This window comes from Tupaia chinensis, unplaced genomic scaffold (assembly GCF_000334495.1).
Source record: "Tupaia chinensis unplaced genomic scaffold, TupChi_1.0 Scaffold140086_1, whole genome shotgun sequence".
Taxonomy (NCBI): domain Eukaryota; kingdom Metazoa; phylum Chordata; class Mammalia; order Scandentia; family Tupaiidae; genus Tupaia; species Tupaia belangeri.
In genome coordinates this window covers 525,431-535,810 of record NW_006199965.1, presented here as the reverse complement: position 1 = coordinate 535,810, position 10,380 = coordinate 525,431, and the positions used below count along the sequence as shown (strand labels likewise).

The 10,380-nt window shown below is 48.3% G+C and overlaps 1 protein-coding gene across 3 annotated transcripts in view; it reads right to left on the bottom strand.

The window, feature by feature from the left end:
• Nucleotides 1–3,856: 3,856 nt before the first annotated feature.
• Nucleotides 3,857–10,380, bottom strand: part of PSMF1 (proteasome inhibitor subunit 1) — a 48,751-nt gene continuing 42,227 nt past the window's right edge. For all 3 annotated transcript variants that reach the window (XM_006162487.2, XM_006162488.2, XM_027765982.1), the window contains 3 exons: nt 7,871–7,924; nt 6,527–6,685; nt 3,857–6,012 (listed from right to left, as the gene is read on the bottom strand). In XM_006162487.2, the coding sequence (XP_006162549.1) occupies nt 5,961–6,012; nt 6,527–6,685; nt 7,871–7,924 (265 nt within the window). In that variant the 3' untranslated portion in view covers nt 3,857–5,960. The remainder of the gene's footprint in view (nt 6,013–6,526; nt 6,686–7,870; nt 7,925–10,380) is intronic.

Sequence of the window (10,380 nt, the reverse complement as noted above, 5' to 3'; positions counted from 1 at the left end):
AAAGAGAAATCACCTCTGGGGTTGGGAGGAGGGTATGGCCACACCATAATTCCTTCTCCTCCATTCTCCTTCTGGGATTTTGGGCAAACAAACATACCTGGTGTGATTTTCAAGCCACTGGGTTCAGGGTTTGAACCACCATTGGCCATGTGGGAGTCCAGTGTTGTAACCACTACACCACCTGTTGGCCCCCTGGCTTAGGAATCTTCATGTTCTGGGGATTAGGCAGTACCATTCCCTTCTCACACAATCCTCACTTGGTTTTCCAGCTTCTGGAATAAGTTATCCCAAGGAGATAACATTATCTGGAGAGGGTGTGAGGTTTGGGTGCAGCAGTTCCACTGACAAGAGCACCGGCTTTAGAACCAGGCTGACTTGGGTTTAATCACGGTTCTGCCACCCCTATGGGGTATGCCCAGCATCTCCTGTAATGCAGCTAACAGTCTTTTCCTTGGGGTTGTTAGGAAAACTACACAAGACCTACAAGCACTGGCTTCATGCTTGCTTCCTAGACTGGGGCCAGTCCACGGTTCCTCTTTTTGCCCTTGCGTTCCACCCTTATGTTCTCAGTAATAATGCAGCTGGCACCCACCCACCACCTGCTAACAAGACACATCATTTGGCTGAAGCAACCAAGACAATGAAAGTGGGGCTGATGCTATTTTGCAGACGAGGAAGGCCACACCAGCAAAGGGAGGCTTGGGAGTCACACTCATGCCTGCCTGATCCTAAGACCTCTGCATGGCCTTCAGCACGGGACTGGACCTTTCCAAACCTTCTATTCTGATCTAGACAGTGGGGATACCACCCCATATGGCTGTTATGCCTTGATATAATGTATACTGTCTTATAAGGGTACCTGCATATTTAAAGATTTATATGAAACATATTCGAGTAACCCACAGGGGCAGGGGAATGGAGTAGATAGGGGGTAGAGTCGGGGAAATCCTAAAACAAGAGAATCTGTGCATATGTTGATCACAATGTGTACCTTGAGCTTCTTTTTTTTTTCCTTTTTTTTGGAGAGTTTTTTCGCTATAGGGCGCGTGCGCTCGCCAGACAGACAGAGAGAGACATAGAACAGAAAGCGAGAAATCACCCCCTAGGGGGGATGGTCACGCCGCAATCCCTTCTCCATTCTCCTCTCGGGATCTTGGGCACGCACACACACGCACCTGGATGAGTTTTAAGCCACCGGGTCCGGGACGCGAACCGCGGTCGACTACGTGGGAGTCCAGCGACATAGCCATTACGCTAACTGCTGGTTCCCGAGCTTCTTGAACTGTCATATGCATATAAGTCTCATGGGGAACTTGTTAAAATACAGATTATTTAATAAGGCTGGGATGGGGTCTGAGTCTGTGTTTCTAACAAGTACCCAGGTGCTGCTGCTGCTGGTCTGCACAGCAAGAATAGGGAAGAGCATTCCTTCTCAGTTCTCGAAGGGGCATGATCTTATGAATCACAAGAGGAACTTGAATAAAGTGGATTGGAAGGTCCTTCTGTAGAGATCTGGGTTGGGGTCCAGAAGGTACGAATGTACACTCAGAGCATCGCAGGAGGCGAGGCTTGTCCGGGCAAGGCTGCAGTAGCCATGCATCTATTTTGGCCCCTGGTGCAGACTCAGGAGACCTCAGAGCCAGAGCGCCTTCCTGAATGGAGAGGTGGAGAAAGGGACAAAGACTTCCAAGGACGCTTTGCAGCTATGGTTTTAGAGGTGATGTAGGTTTCAGTCATTAATTAAGCATTTAGCTTGGAGCTGACAGGGTTGAGGCAGCAGTGTGAAGGGGAGCCACTTTCTGGTGCTGATCACATGGTTGTGTGTGGCTTTGGAGTTCTTAATCTCTGCCATGGGAACATTGTGATCCCGCTGCTCTCTGGGCCCTAACCTTTTGGATACATTAGTTTCTATTCACTGCAGGTGGACCCAGGACTAACAGTGCAAGAGGACCCTCCCCCCCATCCCCCTAAACGTCTATAGTGTGACTCTCACAATGCTCACCTTCAGTGGTTCCCTGGCCATCCGGCGTGCTCTATTTAGACCATGCTGTCAGCCTCATATTCCTTTAAGGGACCAGGTCTTGCACTGGCTGTTATTGCTGCTTTTTGCATTCTAGGGTCTAACTTCAGTCATCTGGCCTTGCCACCTCTCATGCCCACCACCATCCTGCCTGTTACCCTTGCCTTTTGACCCATTCTCTGGGGCACATGCAGGGCCAGGCACAGCTAGAAAGATTTAGGGTGTGCCTGTGGAATCCCAGGAGTAAACAGGGCTGGGAACTTGGATACGTGACTTTAAGTCTCTCCTTTGATGCAAAGTGGGGAGAGGCTCCAAGCAGGCAGGTAGTATGACAGAGAAAGCTGGGGATGTGCATGTGGCAAATCTGCCTCTTCTTGGCGATGGGGCCTGTCTCACTGGAGCTCTGCACCACCACAGACAAGATCAGGTGACAGAATATGAACTGCTCCATAGATTCTGATTTTTCACAGGCATGGACCAGTAATGCAATGTCATTAATGGCAGCAGAGAGAGAGGCTGTGAGAGAAGCTTGGTTCCAAGGTGGAGGTGTGGGACTTGCTGCCCATCCAGCTACGTGTCAACACGCGCTGGCCTTCCAGTATAGGAACAGTCTCCATTCTGGTACAGTATGTTCTTGGAGTCCAAGTCTTAAGAGACTCATGACCTCACAATGGAGGTTGACAGATGCTCATGACTGAGTGGAAACGTGCAATAAGAGACAGAGCCAGCTCTGAGAACGAGAGAGGAGAGCACCTGGAAGAGAAGGTGGGATGTGAGGGAGGAGAGTGCGCCTTAGATATGGTGTAAGCGGTCTATGCCACTTCAGAAGCACAAGACAATGGGTTAGAACCAGACCAGAACTTGTAAAGTTGCTGGATGTACATGGAATTTCACACCAAGCAAAAGCAATGCTGTGACTCTCACAGGAACTTCCCTAGGGACAGGAACTGTTCTGTATCATGTCCAGCCCAGGGCCATCCCCAAAGCACACTCCTCCACGGCTCAACAGCCACAGTCATTCCAAGGTGGCAATTATCAAAGACACAATCCACTTCCCCAGGGTGACTGGCTCTGGTCTCTACCTTGCTTGGCTTTGGTCAAAATTCTCCTTTCTAATAAAACAGAGGACAAAACCACAATGAGATAGTACTTCACACTCACTAGGACGGCTATAAGCCAAGATAAAAAAGGTGTAAAACGGTGCAGCTGCTACAAAAAGCCTAGCAATTCCTCAAAAAGTTATACACGTGACCACATGACCCCAGCGAGTCCACTCTGTGATGTATACTCAAGTGAACTGAAAACATCTGTCCTCACAAAGGCTTGTACATGAACTGTTCAATAATAAGCAGCATTATTCCTAACAGCCAAAAGGTGGAAACAACCCAACTGTCTACCAGCTGATAAGGGGACAAACAACATGTGATATACCATACAATGGGTCCAGGCATCAAAAAGGAATGAAGTACCAATACAGAAGACATTATGCTAAGTGAAAGGAGCCAGCACAAAAGGCCAGACACTGAGCACTTCCATTTATGAGAACCATCCAGAAGAGGCATATCTTTAGTGATAGAAGATAGACTAGTGGTTGCCTGGGGCTGGGAGGGGGGAGCAGGGAGTGACTGCTAATGGAAATGAGGTTTCTTTGGGGGGGGGCGGTGAAACATTCAGGAATTAGATATGGTGACGGTTGCACAACACTGTGAATGTACTAAAACCCACTGAGTTGTCTACTTTAGAAGGGTTGAACTATAAAGTTATAGGTATGTGAATTATATCTCAATAAAGTTGTTATTTAAAAAAAAAGAAAAGAAAAAGAAAAAGAGCAGGTTATTAGTGCTGGTGTTTATTGTTAAGGCTCCAATCTTTTGAGTTTCATGAAACATACACCTGAAACATTCCCACCATTGCTTGGTGATTACTCATGGCTGGAAAGGAAGGCCCAGTCACTTCCCCCCATGTAGCAGTTGAGACATGGTGTTCCTCAGTGTCCTTGGGGCAAGGAGACCAACACAAAAACTGCCCAATGCTGCAAGTGAATTACTAAGTTTTCTGTTTGCAAAAACCCACAGAATTATGTATATGACTATCTTTTTTTACCTTTGCTGCTAGAAAGTCTTAAGTGGCAAATCTATTATTTAAATCATATCTTTTCTTCCAATTAGGGTCCTTCATGTTGCCTGCCTTACCCCCTTTGCCTGATGGCCCCTAGTGTGGTGTGCCTTTAAGTGGTTTCTTTTATAATAAAGGATGTTTTTATGAGCACACTGCTCCAAGTCCTTTTGGTTACATGGCCCAATTCCAAAACAAAAGCTAACATTCCATCTACTTGTGAGCCCTCAAGGAAGGTCATGGTTAATGACCGGCCACCTTTGCACCTCTGCCTGAGCTCTAGGTCTTCCTCCAGACCACAGATGTTCTACAGACTTCAACAAGGTCGGCTTCCCTGCCTTTGGGCCCTTCACTAAGTCAGTGCCTGACGTGGGGACCACCGGCAGCCAGGGGGCCACCCGCTCCTCCAGCTGACACTGACCCTGGGCCTACGTGTCAGTTTGGTTATTCCCTCCCATCCTTGGGCTGAGCAGATAGGCAATCAAATCAATCCCAGGCTATAGCAACCACCCTAGGAACACCTCCGAAAAGCTATGGTACCTGCTGCCCAAAGGAGAATACTGTGTCCTAGTCTAGGGGAAGGAATGCAAGGAGCTGAGAAGTGGAAGACCCACACTGGTGGTAACACTAGCTGTGGAGTGTGCCGAAAGCCCTGATCTCCTGCCTCTTAGCCTTGTGCTTTAGGGTGCACTTCCCACTCCAGCACAGAGCTCATCATTGCCCATGGCTATCAGGCCTTGAGTCGAAAAGGATCCAGAAAACATGAAAAGTTAGGAGGGGCTGGACACAGACATAGGCATCCAAAGGCCAGGGATCCCTGCCCTTCCGGAAGTTCAACACCACACTCAGAGGGGGCCCATGTTCCCATGCTCTCGTTCCAGACCCTCTAGGTAGGTGCCATGTGAAGTCCCGAATCTTCACTCTTCCTTTTGCCCCAGTTCCGAAGGGTTGTCATACACAGACAAATACATCAGAATGTTGTAGGGCAGGGAAGGCACCTCTGATTTCATGGGTAGCACAAGGCTTAGGGTCACTCAGTAAGTTACTGGCAAACTGAGATTAGCAGAGCAGATCGGGTCTGCTCTATTTATTCTTCTGCTTGGAGCTTACTTCTACTCAGGCTGAGGACTGAGGACTGCCTAGAATAGGCACAACTGGAGGATTCTGCAGTCTTCTACGGTTATTAGTTATTAGTGCTGGTGTTTATTGTTAACACTCCATGAAAGTCACCCATGTGACTTATAGGACTTCCAGTCACTCATTTCCATCCATGCAGCCAGACTGGGACACATCTTAGTGATGTTGGCAGCATTTTATGAAAAGGTGTCTGACAAGCAAGATTAGGCCCTAGGTAGGATGAGAGTCATTTAGCCCCAACAAAGACCCAAATTCTAAATTAGTCTCATAACTGGAAGGAGCTGTTCATTAAGGTAAAAAGAAAAGTGGGAGACCGGCAGCATGAATTTTGTATTGACATTTGGTTCTTAATAATAACTTCCAAAATGCGTTCTGTTCTTATAGCGCTGCAACTGGGACTGCATCGGGTGGAGGATATACGTTGCCGGAGTCTCCACTGGGAAGTGGGGAGAAGCTGGTGGTGAGACACACACACTGATTTCTCTTTGGGACCTACATGCAGCCAGGTGGAGAGCTGCAGCAGATGCCTCGGCTCTGAAAAGGGGTGGGGAGTCGATCCCGGCTGGCCCACAAGCACATGGGCAGAGTCCCTTGCCCCCAGCCTGCAAGAACACGGTTGCTGATGGGGCCAGCGGTGTCATCTCCAGGAGAGTGGAGGGAGGGCTGGGAGGTTACATTCTTGAGGCCTTCACAGGTACATGTCATCGTAGCCCGGTGGAGGGAGATGATCTGGGTTAGGTCTGGAATGGAAAGAGGGGCTGTGAGTTGGAGCAATGGAGGGGCTGGAAGTACACAGGCAGATAAGACCCTGTGCTGAGGGAGCTGGCCCTCCAAAATGATGCAGTAGTTTATGGAGTTTAAGAGCATATACTCTAGAGCTAGAAAGCCTGGGTTTGAATCCCAACTCTCCCACCTTAGCTAAGCTATTTCATCTTTCAGGGCCTCAGTTTCTGTATCTGTAGAATGTGGATAGTATTATCTATCCAAGATTGCTGATGGAAGTCCCAGTGAGTTTCTAATGTACACTTAACTTTCAGTAAGCGTTAGTTCTCCCTCCTTGTCTGAATCCTCCCAGAAGAGAGCTTGTGTAAGGGAGGCCCAAGGGATACAGAGCTCCTGGAAGGCCCCACTCTCATGGCAGTGGCAGGGCAGGCAGTGGTGACTCTGCACCTGGTGTCAGACACCTCTGTGCTGCAATGCTAAGCTGAGCTGCCATCAGGCCCCACTTCTCAGCAGACCTGAATGAACACCTACCCAGATGGGCTGGTCCCAATGGGTCCAAAGGGGTCAAAGCGAGCTCCTGGGGGCACAGCGCCTGGAGGAAGTCGGTTTGGGAGGCCTGAGGATGGGTCAATAAGTGCTCTTGGGAAGCCAGATCTCAGAGGATCCACAATCATGCCACCTCTCCGACACCTGAGGCAAGAAGGAAAGATGGGTAAGCAGGGATGGCAGGGAATGCCCTTGGAGAAGAGGTGAGGAGGGTGCGTATGCACTAGGATTTTTTTTTTGCTTATGCACTAGGAGGGGCAGGAATGTCCACTCTAGATGGTCCAAGCAGATACATGACGGCTGCCTGAAGGCCAGCAGGCGGTGGAAAAGAGTAAGCACACAAAGTCTACGCAAGGAGCACACTTTTCCCACCAAGGGGCCTGCACTCAGGTTCTACAGGGCTTCCTGAGTCCACACTTCCATTCTTATCACTGTGGAGTCCTGTACCCAGATCAGGAGGATCAGGAGCCAGAGTTTGCCAGGGTCAATGCAAAACCATCACAAGCTCTACAGGGGGTCACTTAACGTGGAGGAATTAACAACAGTATTGAGACAATGCGTGCTGCTAGTTTTTGGCCGTATCCATTAAGGGCCTTGCGGCAACTTCTGACTGCCTATGGGCTGCCTGAGTCTGGCTCTTCACAGCATCTCTCTCTCATGGAGTTTCGTGGACTGACTTCATGTGCTCAGACTAGGATGAATGAACTGAGATTCCCCAAACATGAGGTCACTATTCAAGCTACAACACTGTAAGCTTAACTGATTCTCTCACTGTCTAAAAATGAGGTGCTAAAGTTGGTGTCGCTTTGCAGCAGAGGTTAAAATGTAGCCTAAATCATTCCGAGAGGACAGTGCACAGCTAGGGCTGTAATGACTTACTGGATATATGATGAGAACCAGAGAGTCTCATGGGGCTCAGAGACTCACTTTATCAAGTCAGGTAACCTCTGCAAAGCTGTGGGCTGCCCTAAGGTCTGTGGCCCACCATGTGCTAGTCAACCTGCACCCCACACATCCTTGTGGAATCCTTCCATCCAAGGGAAGGCTGCTGCCCTCCCCCAGGGGCGCGGAGACTCGGGCAACCACTGAGAACCTGTACGCGGGGTTTGCTTGGCCTCACCAGCACGCAGAGCTCTCCAGCACTGCTCTAGGCGGGGCAGGGCAGGGCAGAGTAAGTGGCAATGATTTCGCAGTTGTTCTGCCACAACTGCCTCCTTCACCCCAAAGGAAGAGTCTGGTGTAAAGCTCTAAAATTAGAAGATGAGCTGGGGCTAAAGAGCCACGAGAGCAAGTGATGTTGCTTGCTGCCGCCTCCCCAGCAGTACTCACCCAAAGGGGTCCAGGTCTTCTCCTCCGACAGCAAACGGGCCCACGGGATCACACCTGAAACAAACAAGGGACAATTATTCCAAGTCCCAGAGCAGCAGGTACCTGGGCTCCTAGGGCCCAAACCTGACGCCTGTGAGGTCCCAAATGCATTTCCAGGCATAGGGACAGGGGAAACCCCAGCGTGACACCATAAGGCAAGGTATATTTTGAAGTGGTCCTTGGCACAGACTGACACTGAGAATGTTACACAGCAATTATGTGAAAAAGGCTGAACACAGAGAAACGTGGGGAAGCCCAAGCCTGTACCAAGATAAAAACACGAACAATGGTAACCTCCAGGTACACTGGATTCACACCTTTCTTCAGTCCCTAAAGTCAACTGCTATATCAGAAAAATTCTTCTAAGCCCAAAAATCCAAATCCCAAAACATTTTAAAGTTGCCAAGGGTGGAGAGAGATACGTGGAGTCACCAACAGCTAAAAGATTGCTTCTCAACCTTTTTTTATTATGGTGAGGAGGAAGTTATTTTAAATGGATTCTCAGCATATACTTAATGAGTTCACAGATATGAACGTGTGTTGTATGAAATTTTAGCACCACAAAAATACTGCACACATGTATGCGCTGTGGCCCACGAGAGGCCATGAACCTTAACATCTTGAAGACTCCCTCACTCACCAAGTATCAAGTTTGCCTTCACTGAGGATGCATAAGCCAGAAAAGAGCATAAACAAGTGTCTGGTTTCTGGAGGGCAATTCTATTTTCTCTAATATAGAAACACACAAAATAAATGCTATCTTATCTACTTTTATATTCTCTGACCCAGTAACTTTATGTCCAGGAATCTTTTTAAAAGAAATAAAACTGGGACCAACAGATGGCATAATAAGTTACGTCAATGGACTCCCACATGGTCGACTGTGATTTGAGTCCTGGACCTGGCAGCTTAAAACTCATGCCGGGTGCATGTGTATGCATGCCCAAGAACCTGAGAGAAGAGTGGGAGAAGAAGGGATTATGATGTAACTATCCCCGCTGGGGTGTGATTTCTCACTTTCTATCTCTCTGTCTCTGTCTTTCTGGTGAGTGCACACACCCTATAGCAAAAATCTCTCTCTAAAAAAGAAAGGGGCTGGCAGGTGGCATGGTGGTTAAGGATACTGGACTCCCACATGGCCGACTGCAGTTCAAGTCCTGGCAGCTTGCTTTCTTACTTTCTCTCTCCTCTCTGGTCAAATTAAAAAAAAAAAAATTAAATTAAATTTTAAAAAATTAAAAGAAAGAAAGAATGAGTGAATGAATGAATACTGGATTAAATTAAAATATCACCACAAAAACTTTGATCTAGGAAACAGGATTTAGCCTATATGGGAAGCAGTTAGGTGCCTGATGCGTATGTGTATCCTTAAGTGCAAGCACAGGAACAAGAACAACAATGTTCTTAGAATGTTTTAAAAATAATGTGGAAAATCTCAGGACTTCTGGGAAAAGAGTATTATCAAAAGCCCATGGAAATCAACTGTCAAAGGGGGGAGGTGGGGGAGTGTGTGTATATAAATAAAACTAGAAAGAATCGCAGTGAAAGCATAAAGGGTGACAGTTACTCCTGGATGGTGGGTTTCTCCTTTATACTTTCCTGTTTTTTTCTATGAGGATATGGATACAGTAAAACAAAAATGACTTCGTATTAAAAATAGCATGCTCTGGACTCTGTACGGGGCCCTGGCAAGCAATACCAACCTGACAGTTCTGGGGCGCAGGCAGGTTTCTGTCAGACTTCAGGAAAGCCTTAGAAACAGCAGCTAGTCTAAGAAGCCATTAATTAGAAAACCGGGAAAAGTTCCAAAAGTAGGTGTTTCTCCAGCCAGTTCTAATAGGCTGAAAAGAGGACTGCGATTGAGGTGGCCAAGGCTATGTGTCCAAGGGAAGGGATTTTTCCCTGCCTAGGTCACTGCTCACAGGCCGTGGCACGTGGAGCCTGCAGTCAGTTTCTGGGGGCCTCCAACATCCTGCCTCACAGGAGACAGAGCAGGTGGTGCCAGAGGGCAGTGGACAGTGAGCATCTTCCCTCTCGTCTTCACAGAGCAGCAAACACTGGGGGCTGCTGGAGGCTGCTAAAACGCCTGGGAGTGAAGAGCCCCGAATGCTCCTGCGCGTGTAGGCATCCCAGCTGGACACAGGTGTGGGGAGGGGAGGGGGAACAGGACGATGAGGGTTGGGAAAGCAGCCACACCTGCCCCGGTGATGTGTGTACTAAAAACTATCACAGCCTGTCAGCAGGCACACACGCTCAACCCGGTGCCATTGCAACACGTGCACACTTCTGTGAACTCCTTATGCACACACACAGAACCCATTTAAAATAAATAGCACAGGGGCCCCATCTTTCTCTCTGCAGTCCCCTTGGCCAAGTCTCGATCCTGCATGGAGGCTCTACAGGTCAAAAAAAAAGTAACATGTGCATGTGGCCTGGGAACGCAAGCCCCTGCAACTTCATCTAGTACTCTA